General features: G+C 44.8%; 3 protein-coding genes across 7 annotated transcripts; 2 read left to right on the forward strand and 1 right to left on the reverse strand.

Moving 5' to 3' along the window:
- The first annotated feature begins 6,448 nt into the window (after positions 1-6,448).
- Positions 6,449-7,955, forward strand: LOC133902384 (protein ROOT INITIATION DEFECTIVE 3-like). Its single transcript, XM_062343966.1, has one exon. It carries the CDS (start codon positions 6,708-6,710, stop codon positions 7,953-7,955), a length of 1,248 nt encoding a protein of 415 aa, XP_062199950.1. The 5' UTR covers positions 6,449-6,707.
- Positions 7,956-11,266: 3,311 nt separating this feature from the next.
- On the reverse strand, positions 11,267-18,657 carry LOC133901961 (uncharacterized). Of its 2 annotated transcripts, none has more exons than XM_062343519.1 (9): positions 18,345-18,657; positions 15,764-17,476; positions 14,974-15,668; positions 13,395-14,661; positions 12,919-13,253; positions 12,655-12,837; positions 12,182-12,288; positions 11,765-11,856; positions 11,267-11,676 (listed from the first exon to the last, which is right to left on the reverse strand). In XM_062343519.1, exons 1-9 carry the CDS (start codon positions 18,505-18,507, stop codon positions 11,639-11,641), a joined length of 4,593 nt encoding a protein of 1,530 aa, XP_062199503.1. In that variant the 5' UTR covers positions 18,508-18,657; the 3' UTR covers positions 11,267-11,638. The 2 variants fall into 2 exon arrangements, with proteins under 2 accessions (XP_062199503.1, XP_062199502.1); XM_062343518.1 differs by having other exon boundaries at positions 12,655-12,846.
- Positions 18,658-19,313: 656 nt separating this feature from the next.
- Positions 19,314-22,440, forward strand: LOC133902348 (fatty acyl-CoA reductase 1-like). 4 transcript variants are annotated; one of them, XM_062343940.1, is made up of 11 exons: positions 19,315-19,609; positions 19,692-19,795; positions 20,010-20,212; positions 20,277-20,377; positions 20,462-20,654; positions 20,772-20,933; positions 21,044-21,125; positions 21,276-21,542; positions 21,625-21,749; positions 21,830-22,019; positions 22,200-22,440. In XM_062343940.1, exons 1-10 carry the CDS (start codon positions 19,531-19,533, stop codon positions 21,996-21,998), a joined length of 1,485 nt encoding a protein of 494 aa, XP_062199924.1. In that variant the 5' UTR covers positions 19,315-19,530; the 3' UTR covers positions 21,999-22,019; positions 22,200-22,440. The 4 variants fall into 4 exon arrangements, with proteins under 4 accessions (XP_062199925.1, XP_062199924.1, XP_062199923.1 ...); XM_062343939.1 differs by having other exon boundaries at positions 22,094-22,214; XM_062343941.1 differs by having other exon boundaries at positions 19,314-19,609; positions 21,852-22,214.

Genomic DNA, 22,440 nt, shown 5'->3' on the forward strand with positions numbered 1-22,440 from the left:
TGTCCACGGCATGGAGGCGACTGCGATGCTGCGGTCGGTGCTGCGACGGGAAGGGGCGGCCGCAATGCGGCAGACCGCGTTGGAGGGGGGGATCGCCAAGGGACGTCCTCCGGATGCAGGTGGCGGGGCGTGAGCACGCGAGGAGGCGGTGGCGCGACCCAGGGCGCGACAAGTTCTTCGTGCCAACACCGGAGTCGCTGGCCTGGCTTGACTCGGTCTCCCTACCCATGGTGCTCACCGCCGCCGCTGTCGTCCTCTTCACTAAGATCCTCATGATGGTATCCTCCATACCCTAAGCCTTGTAACTGTGGCTGGTTTCTTTTTCCCCTAGGGTTATTTTCTGATGCGAGCGCTGTGCATTTACCTGAACATTAAGCGAATCATTTGATTGCTGCAATGGCATATGTGCTGGATCATGGTTAAGTTTAGAATCCTCAGATGATAGATTCAAGTATTTAAATATGTAACCTGTAGGAATAAGAAGAAATATGTAACCTGTAGGAATAAGAAGAAATTTGTACGTGGTAATTCGTGGAGTGGTTTTGTTGCAGATGAAGGATTCCGAGACGAGGAATTGCAAGCATTCTTGTTCAGTTATCGATGTTGTTTTCTTAGTGTGTAAAATGTTTTCCTCCATGGTCAGGCAGTGTTACAGGGACACTCGTGTAAAAAAAAATCACCACATCGACTTGCATAGGATGTGGTGTCCCACGCATCTGACGTGTTTAGCTGTGTCCAAGGCAGGGGAGAAGAGGAGGAGGAGGAAGAGGAGACAGACCTGCATCACGTTGTGGCGCACAGGCAACCATCCCCTTCACCGGCTGCCGCCCATATCCAAGCCGCAGGGAGAAGAGGAGGAGACAACAGCGAGGGATGAGAGGAGGCGATGGTGGGGGAGGAAAGGAGGAGGAGGCGACGACAGGGGTGGAAAGGAGGAGACATCGGTGGGGGAGAGGAAGCAGCGGCGGTGGAGAGGACTCGGGAGGAAGGGGGATGAGTGCATGATGTGTGCGGGTGTTGAGCCAGCTTGAGGAGTTAGGGTGTGCGGCTGCCGAGCCGGCTGGACGGGGACGGGCCAACAAATGAGTAAATGACGGCTAATTTTACGTTTATTCTTTTCTATTTTCTATTTTCTTTTTAGCCTAATGTAATGTATTGATTGTAAATTAGAACTACGATTTTCTTTCCCCTTCTAATTTATTAAAGAAGAGGTAGATCTCTGTATTATACATATCTTTTATACTAGTCCAAAACTGAGCCAAATCTATGCTCCATTTTAGAAATATTTTAGTTCTCAGATATTTTTTTTAATAAATCTTGCCACACCCATTCTTTATTTATTAGCTTAAAGAGTCATTTACTAAGCAAGCATTTATTTTACAGTTCTAAGTTAAAGGATACCCAATCCGCCTTATCCTTAGACGTGCAAAGAATGCTCTATTTTGTAAGTCTATTTTTTTTCCATCACATTGTTAAAAGAAAAGAGAATGATAATAATCTAGTTTCTTTAGAATCCCTTCAGGCACTTGGAAGAAAGAAAGCATAAATATAGGTAGGCACTTAAACATAATTTATAAGAACAAGACGATCCCTATAAGATAAATGCTTTCTTTTCCAACAACTTAATTTTCTTTAAAATCTCTCTTCAATTTGTTTCCAATCCTTGTTCAAAAGTCATTTATGATGCATCGGAATGTCTAAGTATTTAAAAGGGAAGGATACTGATTTACAACAAAAAAGCATGAATACTCGGCCTCATAATCTTTGGCTTTGCCAAAACAAAATAGTTAATTTTTATGGAAATTTATTTTCAAGTCCAAAAGCTATTCGAAAGTATATAGCAATAGTTTCATATTTTTTGCCTGATCTAAATTGTGATCCATAAAGAGAACTGTATCGTCAGCATATTATAAAATAGAGAGACCATTTTCAACAAGGTTAGGGATAACACCTGCAATTTGCCCCCCCCCCTCTTTAGCTCGCTCACTAAGAATGACCAATATATCTACAATAATATTGAATAATATTAGAGATAGAGGATCCCTGTCGTAGACCCTTTTTAGTTTTAAAGTAGCTTTCAATTGCATTATTAATCTTTATCCCTACACTTCATTCAGAAATCACATGTTCTATCATGCACACCATCTAGTGGAGAAGTCTTTCATTCGTAGTCTGTTGTAAAAAAAATCCACCTTACCTTATCATAGTCTTTCTCAAAATCCAATTAAAGAATAACACCATACAATTTTTTTCTATACATCTTATTGATAGTTTCATGTAAGATTACTACACCTTTCATAATATACCTTCCTGGTAAAAAGACGGTTTGCATTGGTTTAATGATTTTTTGAGCTACTAGAGTAATTCTATTTGTCAAAACTTTAGTAAAAATCTTGAAGCTGATATTTAATAAGCAAATTAGTCTATACTACTGATTTTGCATTGCTTCACTACGTTTCAGCAACAAGGTTATGACTCCAAAATTTAAGCTAAAAGGAGACAGCGCACCAGAATAAAACTTTTTAAATAAAAGCAAAAGGTCATCCTTAATTACTTTCCATAAATTTTAATAAAATTCTACAAAAAATCCATTAGGAACAGGTGCTTTATTAAGTTCCATCTGAAAAATTGCTTCTTTAACTTCTTTTTCGATGAACAATGTAGTTAACATATCATTTTCAATGTTGGACACTTGAGGGATGTCGTCTCGATGCAATACATCCGTGGTAAAATCATTCTCATCAGGTGGACCAAGCAAACCTTTGTAGCATTGTGTGATGTACTTTTTCAAGTTTTCAATTCCCTCTATTATCCCTTCATCTTATTTAAGTTTAAAAATTCTTATTTTCCTATGCTGTCATTTGCTACCAATAGGAAGTGTTTGGTATTATCATCTTCGTGAAGCAGCTCAGTTGCTTTTGGATGTTGGAGTCATTTAATTTCCTCCTCCCTCAACAACTAAGCTAATCTTGTTTTAAGATGATTTTTAACTTCAAATTCATGAGGTAATAAAGCTGTAACCTTTGCCTTCTTATCCAAGGAATCTAGTTTATCGAGCAGCTCTTTCTTTTCTTTTCTAAAGATTCCAAAATAATTTTTAGTCTAACCTCGCAGGTATTGTCTTAATTTTTTAATCTTATTTTGCCACCTATCCAAGACAGTAACACCCTTATGCTCCTTTTTCCACACATCCACTACCAACTCACGGAAGCCCTCTATGTGTAACCGGCTTAATTCAAACTTGAACAAGGGTTTATTGCCAATAAAAGCGGCCTCCCTGTGTCTAATAAAAGTAGTGTGTGATCGGAGATGTCGTGATTTAAGGCTTGTACTATTGTCAATGGATATTTCCTTTTCCATTAAATACTAGTTAAAATGCGATCTAACTTCTCAAAAGTGGAAAGCAGATAGTTCAAATTCCCTCAAATCCAAACTATTTATTATAGCATTGAATAAGAAAGGATATCTACTATCGAAGTTATCGTTGTTTTTTCCAGATGGGCTTCAAATAATATTGAAATCCCCGTCGATTAACACTAGCAACTTTTCAGAGCTACAAGAATGTACAAGTTCTTTCAAAAAGCTTTCTTTGTACTCTGGTTGTGTCGCACCATAAACTGCCACCAGAATCCAACGAAAGCCATCCATCTTATTACGTAGTGTAAACTTGATATAAAAGTCACCAAAAGAAAGTCTACCAATAGAAAAAAAAATCTCCAAATTTATGCCTAAGAGAATACCTCCCGATCGTCCATGCAGTTCATTCCAATGCCAAAAGAATTCTTGTCCCCCACAGAAAGCATTAAGACATTCGTTGGAAAAATGCTTTCTATTAGTTTCAAGAAAAGTAATGAAATCAAGATGTTCCTCTTTAGATGTCTTAGAAAGAAAATTATATTTAGCCAAGTCCCTAAGACCTCTGCTATTCTAAAAAATTCCTTTCATTTAAATTTAATCTTCTTTTTGGTTATATTTTTACATAAGACTTCCTCCCCTTCAAAGACTTAGTCTCCCGATTCACAAGTCAACAGATCATTGATATCATCCATAACTTCCTCCATTAAGTCACCACAAAGATGACTGAGAGCTAAGTTATTGAGATCACCATCATCATCCTCATCTTCATTTTCAAAAGCTATTTTATCTATTTTTGTATTTTTTTTTTCAGAGTACAAACATATCTATCCATCTCAATCCTTTTGATTAGAGCTACTGATTTATCTATATCATGTCCCATAGAAACACCAATACTATGAATATTGCTCGATACATATTGATCGAAGAAGGAGAGTATGGGGTTTTGATTTGTACCTTCGTCAAGCTCTAAATTTTTTTTGGCCACCAGCATTGATGCCTATTCCACCGAGTCTTCATCAGCGGAATCAACTCTCCTCTTGCTGCGCCTTAGAGGTATTGAAGCTGAGCTTGCCGGAGTCGATGCTGGTTTGGGCCCTCTACTTCCAAGCCCCGTCACGTGCTCCTTAGGGCACTTCTCCTAATGTGATGCTGGTCGGCTGTAACTGGGCACCATTGTGGATAACACAATGCATGCAAATCAGATCGAATTTAGTAGCATGCAAGACTCGAGGGCGCTATTCGTACCTCAGACACGTCGGGTGGCGGCTGCTATAGGTTGACGGGGTGGTAGACCGGCAGTATTACGATGACTCACGGTGGTGTAGTACGGCGACAGATGACCGGTCCTGCTGCCAGATCTAGCCGAGGAGGGGCGATGAGCCCGCCCAAGCGGTGCGCCAGGCGAGCAAGAGCGACGGGGGCCAGCGGTAGGTAGGATGCTGCAACAGGGCCAGCGTGGAAGGCGGCTGCAAGGGTAGACGGGCGAGCAGTTGCGCTGCAGGTGAGCCTGGTGAGTGAGAGCAATCGAGCGAGTAGAGGAGAAATGAGGCCGAAACCGAACGGGAAGATGGGAGAAGCGTATTTATATGATGGCAAAGGGTGGGTAAATACCATGCAACTTTGAGGGCATTTTGGTAAACGCGATTGGCAGAAGCTCAAGAAGAAAGTTTCAGGCGGCTTCTATGTTACATGAAAAAAAAAAAGTCAGCTACGTTTGGAGAAGCACGTTTGAGAAGCTACACGTTTGGATAGGCTTTCGGCTTTTTTTTGGGGAAAAGCCAAAAAAGCATATCCGGACGGGACCTTAAGAAGCAAAGTCTCGGGTAAATAGTACTCATGACTTTACTCTGATGTGAACAGCTAGATTGAAAATGGACAGTCAATATCTAATGCTACAGTACTCGTGATACAGTATCTAGCTGCAAGTTTCTGTTCACCCTCTCACGAAAAACACTGTTTACCCATGACTTTGCTTCTTCCGGTCAGAGGATCTGTGTCCGGCCAGGAGGGGTTAACGAAGGTGTGCGAACGGAAAGGTAACTCCACACGGTCTGCCCACTTCACACGCTATATGAACAATTCGTCTCTCATTATCTTAGCTACAAATCTCAACTTAAATAAATAATACTAATAAATCATTAGTCCGCATGGCCTAATGAAATTTTCCGTTACGCGTGAGGACGACATTAGATAGAAATGGGACGAGAAGATAATACAAAGATTGAATTGGGCCGTGCTTCTTTTCATGGAGGCCCATTGTGGGCCTTTTGTTGAATCCTACAACTGCAGGCCCATAAATGAATTGGGTTTATTTAATTTTCAGTTTGTTTGAAACTCTGATACGCTAAAAAAAAGTTGCTTGAAAAATATGAAGTCGATTCTCTCCATCATTGGACAACGGTCCACGGTATATATATATATATATATATATATATATATATATATATATATATATATATATATTTTGTTGAGTGCAAACCCTAGCTACACATCCCTCCGGCCGCCTCCTTCTCCCCTTCACAGCCACCAACTCCCATTTCCTCCATTTCCTGTAGCTCACACCTGTTAGATCTATAAAAATAGTTGTCATTAGGTTCCCAAACCGCCTCTACAGTTGGGAGCGCCTCCTTGGCGTTGTCCCTCCTCCCTTCCCTCTGCAGCGTTGGAATCTGGAGAACTCAAATTGTAACCCGCGCTGCCGTCATCACCGGAGAAGATGATACCACCGAGCAGTGCAAGAATCTTCGAAAATACCACAAGGTGAGAAATCTGGTTGATCTTGCGAGAATTTTTTAAGCGATTGTGATATAGCTAATATAGAATGAGTTAGATGTGGAAGCTTCAATTCAGAAGACATCTGTTCTCTTTTGATTTCCACTCTCTTTTCCCCTCTCTCTCTCTCTATATATATAAAAAAAGAAAGAAAGAGTGCCATGCACATGTGGCACTACACTAAAACACCTCTGCGAGGAAGCACTGCACGCCACAGAGAAAAGGTGTAAAGATTTGTTAAAGTTTCACAAAACCAGTTGCTGTTCCCTCTTTATCATGAAAGTCTCCCTTAGATGTGCCTGAATTCTGAAACGGCAGGCCTGCAGCGACTGCTCAGCACCGTGGCATGCATGCATGAAAGATGAGCATCTCTATCTCGTCGTTGCCACGGCGCGCGCCACGCGCCAGGAAAAACCGGCACCGCCCAGAGAAAAGCACTGCACTCGTGCCCCCATTCCATTTCAGTTGCTACTCACTAGAGTTAACACCACGTCGTGTCACACTGTCTCAGTTGAGCCCGTCACGTTGCGCCGGCGAGGTCGCGAGCCACGGCACAGAGACGCAGCCACGTGCCAAGAATGGCCTGCTCGTCGTCGCAGCGGGGCGGCGAGCTCATCCTGGCCGCCTCCCACGGCCTGCCGATCGCCGCCTACGACGCGCTGACGGGCGACGTCGTGGCCGAGTTCCCGGCCGCCAACACGCCGCGGCACGGCCTCGCTGTCGCCGCCGGCCCGGGCACGGCGATCGTCGCGGCGTCCCACGTCTGCCCCGCCACGGGCGCCGGCTCGATCCGTCTCCTCCGGTGGTGGTCCCCGGCTCCCGCACACGAGCTGCCTGTCCCCGAGCCCGTCGCGCCGCTCGTGGCGACCCCCTACGGCTCCCACCTCCTAGCAGGCGGCGTGTCCGGGCGCGTGCACGCCGTCGCACTCCCGTCCGGCGACGTCGCATGCTCCTTACGCGCCCACACCGGCGGCGCCGTCTCCTGCCTCGCGCTCAACGACGACGGCTCGCTCCTCGTCTCCGGCGGCGACAACGGCGGGGTGGCCGTGTTCCCGCTGCTAAGCGTCCTGGACGTCGACGCCGCGAACAACGCCTCCACCGACCTCGCCGTCTACCGTATCGCCGCGCACGTCGCACCCGTGACCTGCGTCGCGTGCGGGCACGGCGGGAGCAACGCCGTCGTCGCATCGGCCTCCACCGATGGCACGTGCAAGGTCTGGAGACTGGCGGACGGCAGCCACCTCCGGACCCTCTCGCTCCCGTGCACCGTGCTCTCCATTGCCCTTGACCCCACAAGCTTCAACCTCTACGCCGGCGGCTCAGACGGCCGCATCCACGTCGCGTCCCTCAACTCCCCGGGCTCGAACACCGTGAAGACCACACCGCAGCACGCAACCAACAGCACCAACGACGCCGCGCTCATCGGGGTGGCCATTGCCAACGAGTGCAAGAACCTGGTGTCGTGCTCCGAGGACGGCGAGGTGAGGGTGTGGGACCTCACACACGGGCTACTCCTCGCCAACACGTTTTGGATCAGAGGCGCGGTCAGCGGCGTGGTGGTGGTCAAGAGGCTCCCCGGCGAGCTGGTCAGGGGCGGCGGCGAGGGGTTCAGGGTTCACGACGACGTGGCTTGGACGAGGACACGCGAGGTGGCGGAGATGAACCAGATGTTGCGCTCGTCGGAGGAGGACAAGGCGAGGTCCGTGGAGCTGATCGAGATGAATGTCGACAACTACAAGCGGTGCCTGCGGCTGGTGCTCCGGGAGGTGAACGCCGTTGCCAACGGCCGCCGTAATGGCATCAAAGACGGCAATGTCAGTGATTGATGGAGGCAATTTGAGCCGGATTGAGATCGATTGAGATTTGGATTATGTAAGAAAATCTGAAATTAATTTATGTCATTAAACTTTAGTTACACCTTTTGGTTTGGAGTTACCAGCAACCATACAGGTGATCTGAGTTGTCAAGAAAAAGTTTGGAAAAAATCCACTTTAGTCCCTGAAGTATGCTCAGAGTTCACTTTATCCCCTAAAGTTTATTTTGGTTTACTTAACCCATCTCTTAAACCGAATCACTTTTCACCTTTTGTTGCTCAAAATCCTGGCTTTGTCTAGGCCATAGATTAGACCGGTTTTGTTGTTTGAATGACCACATGGATGCCACAGCCCACTTAGGAAAGCAAAGAAAATAAATGATACATGCGCGCATGGCGGAGAGATACATCACCGGTGACGTCGATGCTGACATAGGGACCTACTGAGAGTTATTCCCTCCGTTTCGTAATGTTTGTTCATGGCATTAGGAGTATCTGTCTCAAATTGTTTGTTCATTGTGGTAACGAAAGATATTTTATTGTTCATTTTACTGCTATATCCTTAAATGCATGCAATTATTTACTCTAACACTGATGAGTTACTTACTCTCATACTTACATTGATTAGGGGTAGTATAATCATCTTAGTGTATTTTTTCATTCGATTTCAGTATTTTTTATTTTGTACGTAATGGTGAGCGTAGATAAATATTACGAAACGGAAGGAGTAATTCATGTATTAGCAACTGGTTTTGTCCATAGCGGACATGCAGAACATGTCGTGGGCGGACACGCCTTATGGGGACATTGGGGTGCTGGCCGCCGGCACAAGCGTGGCCAACTGCCAGGCCATGTGCACGGCCAACTGCTTGTGCGCCGCCGTGCTGCTGGACAGCACCTGCACGAAGCAGGCGAGCAGCAGCTCTCGTTCCGGTGCGGCGCCCGCGCGGACGGCGGGCACACCTGTTCGTCAAGACCGAGGGCCCGACAAACCCGGCGCTCGGCAGCAGCGGCAGCTCCAACCATCGTGTCGGGCGCGCAGGCAGCCTCCATCGCGTTAGTTTGCATCGGGCTCCCAACATGCGTGCATTGGTTGCCCTCTCCACGGCCATGCGAACCAGAGGATCGTCCGGCACGGCATGGGGGCACTCGCGGACACTACACAAGGGCGAGGAGGCCATCACCATGAAGTGGCTTGAGAAGCTGGTGGAGGAGGGCGAGCGCGAGTTCTCCAAGAGGTGCGCGTGCCATCAGGAGGACAAGCCGGCACAACCTTGTCAGGCTCCCCGGTGATGTGTGGTTCAAAGAGTGAGGGAATCTATGGTCCGGTGTCCATGTCAAACGTCCACGTGGTCATCTCGAACAGCAAAACCGGCATAACCTGTGTCCACATAAGCAAAACCAGGAATGGAGAGCAACAAAAGGTGAAAAATGATCCGGTTTAAGGAAGAAATGTGGTTGAGTACACCAAAACAAACTTTAGGAGGTAAAGCGGGATGCGGGCATATTTTGGGATAGTAAAGTGAACTTTTTCCAAAACGTTTCTACTATGCTACCACAAACTACTATGAATGCAATCCCAATGTTGCGGACTGTATGAAATGCATGAGAGAGCAGAAATTTGGGGCGCTGCTTAATAGCTTGGTCATTGCAATAGTTCCCATTTGATTATAAAAACTGATCATGTATCTTCCTGCAAAAAATCAAGCTTCGTATTTGAGATTTCAGGTGCATCTCCCACATCACACACTCAAAGTCAAAGCGCACATCTAATGCGGCCCCGCTCCCCCGCGCTCGCTAGCTTCCCGGCAGACCGTGACCCGGCCGCGTGCACGCACGCATGACGCCGCAGGCTCGCTAGCTGCGGCGCGACCGCGACGCACGCGAGCGTTTTCGCAGTCCCTGCAGGCCTGCCGCGGCCAATCAATTCGATCGCAGCCCGGCCCGGCCGCGAGCGAGCGGGGACCCCCCAGCTTTTACCGCCGAAGTTAAACGCGCGCCTGCTGAGCACGTCCCGGTCTCTCCCCCTCGCCGTCCCAGATATGGGCACTGCAGCGGCGCGGCCGCAGGGCCACGTTCTCGGCGCCGTTTCGGGGCGACCCTGCGCTTCCCGCTGTCCAAGCACGCAGCAGCAGCTCCCCGTACCTCACCGGTGCAGCGCTCATTTGAACCGCAGCGTTTAGCAACCTGCTCTCTTGCAGCCCTGCACCCTTGCACACGCACTAGACGAGCTTATCGCCGGTCGGGAGGCGAGCATCGGAGCCGTGCTCTCCACCACGCTTCTCGTCTTCAGTTCGCGAAGCTAAGCGACTCCCTTCGCAGTCCTACTGCACGATGGCGTGGCAGATGGATTGCTTCGCTGAAACTGATCGTCTTTGGTTACTTGGTTTCCTCGGTGCAGGGTTCGCGGCAAGGGAGGCGTCGGACGCGCGCCTGACGGCCATGGAGATCGGACGATGGAGTGGACATCTAGAGTGATGACAGAAGAGAGAGTGCACAACCCAGCACCAGCGAGAACGCGCTCGCTTCTGCGAGGGCCGTGTGCTCTCTGCTCTCACTGTCATTGCCGTCGGCCACCCACCCAGCATCTCTCTGTGGCCATGCAACTAGCTATCTTCTCCTTCTCGTAAGTTCAACGAAGCGCATTTCGTGGCCGTTCATGTGCGCTACTTGCGCGTGCAGGCGGCGCTGTCGCGCGGCCGGAAGGGAGGGTTCTGGCAGGACGACAAGCTTGACGGGGGAGCCCGATCCAGGTGAACACGTACGTACAAGCGGCGGTTCTACCTGAACGCGGTGACGTTCGCGGCGGCGACCATGGTGACGAGCGCCGACGTGCTGGGCCACGACCTGGGGCTGGCCATCAAAAGGGCTTCGTCGTCGTCAACCAGCTCGCCATGATGGGGGCGGTGCAGTACGCCTTCGCCACGTGCCGGGACCTGCACTCAACCGTCACTGCCCTCGTTCTCTCGGGCATCGCCTTCCTGCGGATCGTCTTCGTCCTGCCCGGGAAGCTGTGGGACCGCCTCAAGTTCATCGCCGGATACAGGCCGCGCAAAGGCGACGACCAGGCGCGCTCCATTCCAGGATGCTGGGACGCCATACAAAATCAACTTCCAGGGAAACCTCACTGTTTTTCGAATCTTCTTTAACATGTCACTCTCCCCAGAGAGTTCAGTTGCTCTATTTTGTTTTTCTTCTAGAGAATACTCAGTCCCGTTATTCAGTAAGAAGGCTTATTTCCTTGATCCAAACCGATTTAGTTTTTTGAAAGAATCAGTCGCATAACATTTCAAGATATCAGTTCTTGGTGACAAATACAAAATTGCACATAATTCTCCTTTCATGTTTAAATTATGGCATTATGGTATTGGAGACTAGAGAATATGGAATACACACTACAAGTAGATTTATTGCTACTGTGCTACTGGTTCGAGTACAGTGCACAGGCAAGAACTCTACTCTGAGCAACATCAGCGCAAAGAATAGTTCCAAAGTCTTCGTGAACAAATCAAAACCATGCACAACGACTGTTGCCGCAATTGCATGATGGTACAAGATTGTTCTTATACATAGGTGAATTCTCTAGTGAAGGAGAGAATGGTGATCAGCTTATACACATCTCTGCTGACAAAAGCAGGCTGGCGATGCCCGAAGAAGGGCAACAGTATATCGGCCAATAGTTCGTCAAATGGAAAATTATCTGAAACAACGTTGCGGAACGTGGACCGGAAAAACTGCAAACAGGCGTATGACAACAAACTCAGCGGTAGCAACAACTAGAATTAAATTTATTGATAAGGATAGTGATGAATGGGAGCTTACCATCAGATAGGTTAAAGGAGCCTTTTTGTGCAAAGATTGCTTTAGCGTCTAAATCCTGATTGGATAATAAGATTTTAACCAAGTTTTCTTCCCTGCAAATCAGAGATGAACACCATGTCATTAGAAGGTTGAAGGGATGGTATGATCATATTGAAGCAACATCCAGTAAAACGAGAAACAAGCATGCCAGAGGATGCCTTCAGTTTCCCAGTTACAAAGTTATAATCGATATTAGAATTTGAAATAGAATAGGAGAATCAATTCGTCAATTATGCAGAGCCGCACAAGAATGATAAGAAGGAAGCTCCACTGTGGCTCCTGGGCTTTGGCATTACCGCATTAGGCATCACATCCACATAACATGTTTACCAGATCAGCTGCTATGTTAATAGGAGATTCAAAAAGGTGGGCACATACCGAACCCATGATGGAGTCAATTTCCTTCTACGTCTTGATGCTTCTTTATGTTCGAAATCATCATCATCCTCTTCATCAGAATCTTTATACGGAGTCATCACGTATGACTAAAGTTTAACAGTCCACAAAGCAGAGAATTTGCAATTAAAACCTTCGTTGACACTGAAGTGAAATATATGAAAACCGGTATTAAACGGAATCAAAAAAACCCAGTTTGACAATCTTCATCATTTTCCCCATCCAAAATTAAGCTAATGGTCTGTGTATTCCAGCAATTTGCACAGTTTCAAGACTTCTGACCTCAAATGGAAAAAAATGCTTAGCTTATAGCAATAATATCTTCCAGAGACTTCTTTTAAGATGTTATCTACAATCCGTTGAACTTTAAGCAATTGGTCACCCCCTGCATGCTTCATGGATATTTACAGGCAAGGTCCCTCAAAATGAGGTTACATAAAGATAACTAAACATACCTCCTCAAGACTGTTTGGGATATTTTCCTTTGCATGAGATCCAAAACTTGAAGGCCTGTCATCGACTACCACAACCTTTTCATTGTTACTTTTAGTGGCCTTGTATCCAAGACCTGTCATTTCATCAGGTTTTACTTGGCTTTTCATCGCTTCAGCCAAATTCTTCTGTAGCTGCTTGATATCCTGCAACAACTAAAATACTTGATAAGAAAATATGTTTTAAGGAACACTTGGATAGATATAAAGCATATAGCTTCTACTCACAGGAGCTTCTGTATGAGCATCTTTCTCATAGTTGGCGTGCCTTCTTTCCATAGGCTGCTTCTGTTGTTTTCGAGTTTCTTCAGCACATTTCCTTTTTCTCTCCTTTTCCTTCTTTTCCTCCTCATCCCTCTGCCTCTTCCTAGTTGCCACATCAGCATCTCGTTTCTTCTTTTGTTCCTCTTCCTGTTTTTGCTTTAATTCTTTCTCTTGCTTCAGTTTCTCACGCTCTAATTTTGCAGCTGCTTTGCGCATTTCACGCTCATTTCGTTTCTTTTCTTCGAGACGCTTTGCAGCTTCAGCTGCCTCAAGTGCCTTCACTCTAACATCTTTTCTCACTACAAGAAAGAAACCCCATTCATAGAGGTCTTCTGTGAGTACCACTCAACAAATATTTTGCACTCAGAGGATCAGTTGCCAAATAGATTTAGCATCATTTTAAAAAATATTAATAGTGCAAGTAAACAAATGAGACTTACTGCATGCTGCTGTGGATTGCACCTTTGGTCTTACAATAGGTATAAAAGATGCCACATTGGCAACGATATTGCTAGGCTTAGATTGTTTGCGAAGATTTGCTTCACTCGTGTGTCTTTGATTTCTGTTATCAGTTACTTCTGTCTTGCTGAATCTGGTATGTAGAAAATGGGACCCTTTTCCTTCTTTCTTAACAAAAGAAGTACTACTTTCTTTAGGCTTCTTTGTATCATTATCATTCCTGAGATCTGAATCATGATGGAATTCGCTGCTGCAAGTTTCCGTAACAAAATCTGTGTTACCTGCATCCATGATACCCATGGAATATGAGGCAGAATTCCCAGTGTTTTGACAAAATCCAGTGATGTCCCGAAGTGCTTTTCTGCCAGATTGCCTCTGGTTACCAACTGATCCAGGTAATATGTCTTGGTACTCATTTTCTTCTGCAATGCCACTGTCTTCATCAATTCGGAAGCACGAAAGCTCAGGAATAGAACCCATATGCTCTGAAACAGATCCGAATCTTGCTGAAAGTTTCCCCAGATTATACTTTTCAACTGCAGGGGTCAATGGATTTTCATTATTCTCTTGTTTGTTGCTAGCATTTGAAGAACATGAGGCCACAACATCAGAAGTAAAAAAGGAGCCATTATCTCCCAATCCACATGAACCAAAAATATCTTCTGTGCTCCCATCATTACTTGCACTGTATTGTCTTACATCATCATGGAATGAACAGTTTGTAGCTTTCTCTGACATAGTTGCCGGTAGCTGATGCATACCACTTGCTGTGTTCATCTTATACTTATTAGAGATATCAGAACTTAAGGTAGGAAAATGTCTGGAATCACAAAGGGTCTCAAATATCCTTTTTTCGGAAGTTGGGCTGTCAAATGGAACAGAGAAACCAAAGCTCTCGAATTGTGGCAGTGAATCATTACCATCAACATCATCATCCTTTTGCCTTGGGATAGTAGCATCAGACAACAAACAGCCTGTTAGATCCTCACTTTTACATTTCCTATCAAGTTCTATGCCGGAGCCAAAACTTAAGTTCTCATGAACCAATACAATTGAAGTAGATGCCCATTTGCCATGTTGATCTAAAGCATAACTTGGAAATATATTTGTTGAATCAGTGCTCGGATAATTTTCTGGATTTAATATTACACTCTGAGACGACATTTTATCCATCTGAAGAGCCATTTGCTGATGTTCCACAGTGGCATTGATAACACTTAGGCCCTCACCTTCCAAGCAAGGATTTTCCTGCCAACAAAGAGGAAAAATTGTCAATGCTCTGGAATTCACTAACACATAAACAAAATGGCAAGTTACATAGTAGACTGAACATTGCAAAACTATACTAGCTAAAAATGCTAAAAATGAAACTCAGCTTCCAACAAGTCTAACAATATATTCAAGAAGCATCCAACTGAACTGAAATTGCACTCAGCTGAAATCCCCGAACTATCTAAATTTGCACTTGGACAAAAACATCCGAAGAATAGTCTTCTCAATAGATTGACATTTGAACAATTCCAGAATGGAAAAGAACTGGTATAATTGCTGAACACATACCTCTTGTGTGCAGTGTTCCTCATTATTAGGTCTGATATTAGAGCAGCTAGGCAAAGCGGACGTAGAGGCAATATCAAATATATTTTGTAACTGTGCTTGATAGTTGTGGAAGTCCATTCCTTCAAGTGCACTTGTGCTGCCGATACCGCGATTAAAATTAGGTGATAAAGCCTTTGCAATAGAAGAGTTGCAGAGGGAAACATAGGATAGACTAGCCCTGTTTCTTAGTTTGGGAAGAGAATTCCCATTTTCTTGAACATCACATACAACTGACATCTTGCGGTTCATTGCATCATTCCTTGTCTCAGACTTGAGAGACATGAAGTCACAGAATCCTGAACTCCTTAAGGAGTAACGACGTGAAGCTTGTGATTTTCCTGAGAAATTTTCGGCAGTTACCATATGGGTGCCAATGACATCGTGGTGGTTCAGAGACAATGAATTTGTGTCGGAAGAACTGCAAAGTGCAATGTCTTGGCATTTTATTCTTTTTCTTTTGGATGACGTAACCCCATTTATCTGAGCACCATCTGCAACTGACCTCTTCTGAGCTTTTCCTCTGCCTGGCTGGAGCTTATTATTCTTCTCACTTGATTCTGAACTACGTTCAGATTTCATTTCCTCAACATTCTCTGCTGTGCATGAATTAGCATTTATTTGCACAGCATTCTCAACATGAGGAGTCACTTGTTCTCCTGAAAGATTAGAAGTTTGTAAGAACATATCAGGAGTGCTATTTTTCTACAAAAGAGAACTTAGGTAAGTAATCGAGAAGTAGCAGTCGCATTACCTTGTTGCAGGCTTCCATTGCATTTTTCTGACGAAGTCACACTGTGCCTTTCTGTTTCGTGCATCTCTCTGATTCTTCCAGATGAAATACTGGACATAACTTTCAGCACCACACACTCATTCTTTCTGTTATCAGAAGAGCCATTGTATGCTTTGTTTACCTGAGAATCATCACCCAACTTTCCTGAATGGCACTTGATCGAATCAGGTACCATGTTTCGTGTCTCATTTTGCATGCCCAGAGGAGGATGGCCCAAGGGAGCATCCGCATCTGGAAAACTCCCATTGAATTCCAAAGTTGGTCTGGCCAATAAATATTGGTTCTGAGATATTCCTGATGATGCATGAACCCCAAACCTTGCGTCAGCTAGTTGGGTAGGTAGCTGCAAAGATCCACTGTAAAGATGTGAGACATGAGAATTGGAGCTCTGTAGTTTTTCAGTATCTTCTACAGTCTGCAATGTAACATTTTCGAGCAGCAGATTGCCAACAGAACAAGGCCTTTCAGAACAGTTGGTTTCCTTACCATCTGATGTATCCATTTCAAGTGGTCGGCTGACATTAGAACATGCTCTTCCCAAATAATCAGTTTCAGGTATATGTTGTGTATCCTTTTGAAGCAATGGTTCACCCATAGCATTCGGTGCTTCAGCTGAACAGGTCAAAGATGGTTCCTTATTTAGAGAATGCATGCCAGTGAGATCAGGATGGCCACATTCCAAAGCATATTTATGGTGCTGATTCACTGGTGCACTGCCAGGGTTCAAATGCCCTGATTTAACACCATCAAGCAACGACCTGCCCATAGAATAAGGTCCCTGAGAACTGGTAGAAGATGGGTCTTCACTTAAAGGATTTCTACCAGCGAGATCATGATGGTCACTTTCCAAACCAGATTCCTGTGGCTGGCTCGTATGTTCGTGGGCAGGATTCATACAAACTGTTTCACATCCATCAAATTGAAGTGTTTTTGGCGCAACCAAAATATGAATTTCAGGCATCAGATGGCACACAGTATCTGCAACGTTTAGCTTAGAGAGATCTGGAAGTGGCACACTCAGCAAATCTCTAGCAGAACAGTTGTTACTAACCTTGGCATCGCTATCAGAACAGACAATTTTGTTCTCTAGAATCAGTGACGGGAAACTATCTAACTGAACTCCTTGGTTTTCAAGATTGTTGTGGCACTTCAAGAAATCAGTCGACCTTCCCTGACTGGCACAAAAACCATTACCCTGACCTGGCCTTGAGGATGTTGTTTCAGCACTGTTTGCAACATCGCCAGATGGTATTGAGGATGATGATGCAGCAGTTCTGTTCGATTGCACAGTCACAGGTTTAGATCTATGCATCCCATCTTGCATATCATCACGGCTTCCACTCTTTGCATATTGATCTCTTCCATATCGGCGATCTGCAATATTCCTTCTCCTTGACCTGGAACGCTGAATCCTTGAAAACATTTTGGAAGCATCACAAGTCTCGGAAAGCTCATGATTAAGTGAAGTCTGCTCTTGCTGTGGCTTTTCATATTGATCAGTATCCAGAGCAGCACAATTAAATTCTGGGTGGGTATATCCATTTTGAACCTTGAACTCTCTGAACGAAGTACTAGGAACAGCTGGAGGCAGAAAGAAAGTCCTATTGGTTGCTGGTGTAGTAATCTGGCTTCCAGTGAAAACTAACCTCGGAACAGTTGGTTTTCCATTCAGCTCTACACGTAAATGGAGTACTTCAGTATTTGAATAAAACGCAGGATAAGAACAACAAACAAAAGAATAAAAAAACAACATTCATGGCAAAAGGCTAAATATGATATAGGAACATTTAACAACAACTTCAGGCACTTGCGCAACTTTTAGGTAGTCCAAGATTCCAAATCTTTAAAATTAGTGCTGCACACAAAAAGAATTAATGAAATTATAATTATTTGATTTCGATTAGTTGCATATTTAATGCTAGGCAAAGCTGGACTGAACTTTTGTTTGAAATGATATTACTTATGGAATTATTGGAATTTCAATATGATGGCAACAACAAACTACAACATGTATCATTAAGTGTGATAACATCCGGTTCTAATCATGACACCTGGAAGGAAAATCCTAGTTTTTTCTAAAAGTAAGTAACTCCATACCCAACCACATTACTTGCCTTAGGCAAATTACTGCTCTCATGATCGGTTTGAGACAAACACAAGAGAAATATAGCCATTTTATTGGCAGTCAACAAATTAGAAGTGCATGGCTTCTTTGGTGCTGAGAACTATCACGCCACACGAACACCCCACCTGAAAGTTTCTCCGATTCAACAACTAAGAAGGAAGGTAACCAAACCAATCCTCCACAAAATGCTAGCACTAGAAACAAATACTGGTTAGCTACAACTTGCAATGGGGCAACCTAGGCTCAAATCACCACTAACCGCCAACTCAGCCAATCAAACTAGCCAAGATCTGCCTCAATCGAAACCAAGCCTCAATCGACCAATCGAGTCCAACGCACCCCGAAGCCCCCAACCCAACCCGACGGCACCGACCCAGAGGCGGAAGAGGAAGCGGAAGCGAAAGGGAAGACACGCACCCTGCCGCTCGTCGGGGTGGGAAGGGAGGAGCCAGTCCGGTGGCCGGTGGCCGGCGGCGAGGAGTCTGCAGGCGAGGGTCTGGGCGTAGGAGTCGGCCTGCTGCTCCATCTGCGCGGCCAGCCAGTCCCTGCTCTCGAAGAGCTGCATGAACAGGTGCTCCATGGCTGGCTCGCCGTCGCGGAGGTGGCTGCGGGACTAGGGTTTGGGCATGGAAGCGGAAGAGAAACGGCTCGTGGGAGGGGAGGGCTCGAAAATTTTGAATCGGGCAGGAGGGTGAACAAGGCGAAGGGGGAAGACGAGATCTACGGGGCGGTGAGGTTACCTCCAGAGAGGAGGTGGGCGAGCGGTGATTTTACCCCGGGTCGGGCGATCGGACGGCCCAGATTCTCTCTCTTGTGGATGTGATGGATGATATGTCCATCCCCGTTTGGGTGGGGCCCACATGTCAGTGTGCGCCACGCGGTACACCGGTTGGAGGAGTGAGATTTTTCTCGAGTATTTTTTAAATTTAAGGTAAGGGTATTGAACTTTAGCTGATTAAAAAAACTCACTAAAACTAGTTTTTAAAAGTATCTATAAATCGGTGCACCTTGTATTCGAGTTGGGTAACTGTCTCCTCTACTAGAGAAAAAATTATATTATATTAATCAATTAAAATCCTATGTTAGGAGTTATAAAAATTTCAAATAAAAATATGATAATGTAGATCTTATTATTATTTACATATTATGAAATTTGAACTTAAACAACAATTTATATAGGAAGAAAAAATTAATGATTCATATAGAGATATTATTCATAGATGAAATTTTTATTTTTTATTTCTTTTTATAAAAATTGTTGTTTAAGTTTAAAATTTATGAGATAATAAATAATAGCATACTCTATCCTATCATTCTTTTTAAGATTTTTTACAATTTTTAACATAGTATTTTCTTTCTCGTACCGGAGGCACCAACTACTGCTCACTTTGCAGGGAGGAGTGAGAGTGCCACGTCACTCGAGGAAACTTTCCCCATCTCCCATCGGCTCCGGGCCAGAGACGCTTGACGCCGACGAAGGAGGCGAGCAGCTCGCCTCTCCCCTCCTCGTCGCCCCCTCCTTGTGGGCAGAATTTACATTCCCACGAAGGATAGCGTTGCTGTTCCTGCTCGGCCACTCGCTCACCTCCGTCGTCCTCTAGCCATGGAGCTCGCCGGAGTCGCGGAGCGTCTCCGCAACAAGACCGTCGTCATCACGGGCGCCACCGGGTTCATAGCGAAACGTAACGGCGAAATCTCGATTTCTAATGCGTTTGAGGAGCCCATTGATCGAATATTGATGCTTTCTTGGATGACGGGCTGCAGTTCTTGTGGAGAAGATCCTGCGGCTGCAGCCGGGGGTGAAGAAGCTGTACCTTCTGGTACGCGCCGGCGATCAGGTTTCTGCAGAAAAGCGAGTCAAATCCGAGGTTTTTTTTCGTCTCTGAATTGCACTACGTGAATAGTGTCACTTCCTTAGGCCATTTATTGCACTGACTTAACTTTTCTTAAGAACATATTCCATTGAGTCGGTTGAGTAACTTGATTAAGTTTGATCTGGTTCCTTCTCCTTCGCTGTCTGTACTGTCTTTTCTTTTCTTTTCTTTTCTTCTTTTTTGAAACGTTTGCTGCCTGTATTGTCAGATCCTGCAACTTAAGATATTTCGAACTTTGCAAGGTAAGTACCAAAAGGATTTCAGTTCATGGTTCTGGGACAAGGTTTTCCCCGTGGCAGGAGATGTCTCTTTGAAGAATTTGGGTATAGGAGATGTTGGACTTGCTGAAGATATGTTGAAAGAAACAAATATCATCGTCCACATGGCTGCGGCAGTTAACTTCAGAGAAAGGTAAAACAGGTTACTTTATCATTTTCTCACGTTATTGCCACTGATTCTAAATTTATAAGTGCAGATACGATACAGCCTTGGCAATAAACACTGTGGGCGTGAAGCGTGTCATCGAGTTTGCATCAAGATGTGCAATGCTAGAGCTCCTTCTTCTTGTGTCAACTGGTGAGACCTGAAATTTGCATCAGCTCACTTCTATCCATCAAAAAAAAATTGTTGTTAAATGAGAGAACTGTTTCCAAATTTCAGCTTATGTCAACGGAAAGGAAGCAGGGGTTATGCTGGAGAAGCCACTTCACCAGTACAGGAACTACGATGGCCGATCAGATTTAGACATTTCAGAAGAGATGGCATTTGCAGAGGCGAAGCTGAAGGAGCTAGTTTCCAGTAATGCTTCAGAAGATACTATAAGACGCACCATGAAGAAGATTGGCACACAAAGGTTTCCCATCTGTATTTTGATTCATCATTGCACAATTCAGCCTTAAAGAGTTTCACTTTCATTCATGACGCATCATCAGGAACGATGTTCTGAAATCTCTACATGATCGCTAAACAGGGCTCAGAAGTTTGGATGGATGAATACCTATGTTTTCACAAAGGCAATGGGTGAGATGCTGGCATATGAACACAGATCGCAGCTCCCAATAGTCATCTTCCGCCCAACAGCCACAACAAGCACGTGGAAGGAGCCTTTTCCTGGATGGATAGAAGGAATCAAGTCAGTTTCATCATTATCCTGAACCATTTGTTCTCACTTGATTGATTCAATAACTTCCATTCTGTCATCATCGGCTACTCACTTTGAAATACTGTGAGAAATTGTTGCAGAACAATTGACACATGGGTCACTAATTATGGTAAAGGGCATCTGAAGTTTCTGCCTGGAGATGTCACAACCATCATAGACATTGTACATACATTCTTCCTGTATTGAGAATAAATAATTGAATTGTAGAGGAAACTAGGATTCAGCGGAATCTAGTACCATCATTTGCTCTACATAAGCGTAAATCATTACAAATGAGTACAGTTTACTAGCATTTTTGCGTATGCCTTGCAGGTACCTGCGGACATAGTGGTCAATGCAATGCTTTGTATTATTGGTTGCCAGCCTCAACAATCATTGGACTTGATCTACCAGATTGGTTCTTCCATGCGCAACCCGCTCAAGATTGGTGAGCTGGTACATGCAATGTATAGGTACTTCTCGGAGAAACCATTCATTGGTGCAGAGGGAGATGTAATCGAGGTGGAACAACCAAATATGCCGGCAACAATGGCCAGCTTCTACGAGCAAATGGACATACACTACAAGGTGCCTTTGCAGGTTGGTTTTTGATTAAATCTGACTTTGGCATTAATCTTTGTGGCCATTTTCTCACAGAGTGTATCACTATTTTCCGTTGCAGGATATGGTATGCCGTGGGTTATCTACCACTGACGATCATGACAGATACAACCATCTAGAGAGAGAGTACAATTTTACAGTGGCCGTTGCACAGGTGTACCGATCAGCCACATTCTTCAAAAGAAGGTAAAGTAGAGGTAGCTCCAAGAAGAAAACTAAGAACGGTTTCTTGATCAAGAGTTGTTCCCATTTTGGTGCACTTGCAGATTTGATGATTCCAACATGCAGAGGCTTATGGCGACGATGAACGAAAGAGACAGAAAGCTGATTCCCTGTGACACAAAGTTCATCAACTGGGAGAAGTACCTTACAGAAATTCACTTCCCCGGTGTCATGGAATGTGAATCAAGAGAAGCAACAAGGGCTAGGCTTTAGAAGAGTATACAAGCACCGAAGGTCAGTCTCATAGAACCAAAGTTTCTCTGAAAATCTCATAGAACTTCCATTTGAAACGAACTTCCATGTTACAGTTATTTGCTAAGGCTCAAGATGTAGAATCTACTATAGGAGCACAATTTATGTACTGTAACAGATAATGTTTTGTATTGTTGCAATTCACCAATAGTACTGTCGTAGAACGGTTGAAGCGTTTGATTCTGATCCAGCGGCGGATGCATGTCCCTGATGCAAATCACTGTAGCCTCCGCATCTTGTTCTTCCCTGCAGAGAGGATCCGTCTCCTTTCCATTTGTGAGTGTGCAAGAAAAATGGATATCCTTTACTTGTCAGTGCGTCATTTCTCAAGTCAAACAAGTATTTCCTAAAGACTTATTAGTGGTGGTCGGAAAAAGAAAACTTATTGGAGAACGATATTTGT

The sequence above is a fragment of the Phragmites australis genome, chromosome 20 (genome assembly GCF_958298935.1).
Source record: "Phragmites australis chromosome 20, lpPhrAust1.1, whole genome shotgun sequence".
NCBI classification, from domain to species: domain Eukaryota; kingdom Viridiplantae; phylum Streptophyta; class Magnoliopsida; order Poales; family Poaceae; genus Phragmites; species Phragmites australis.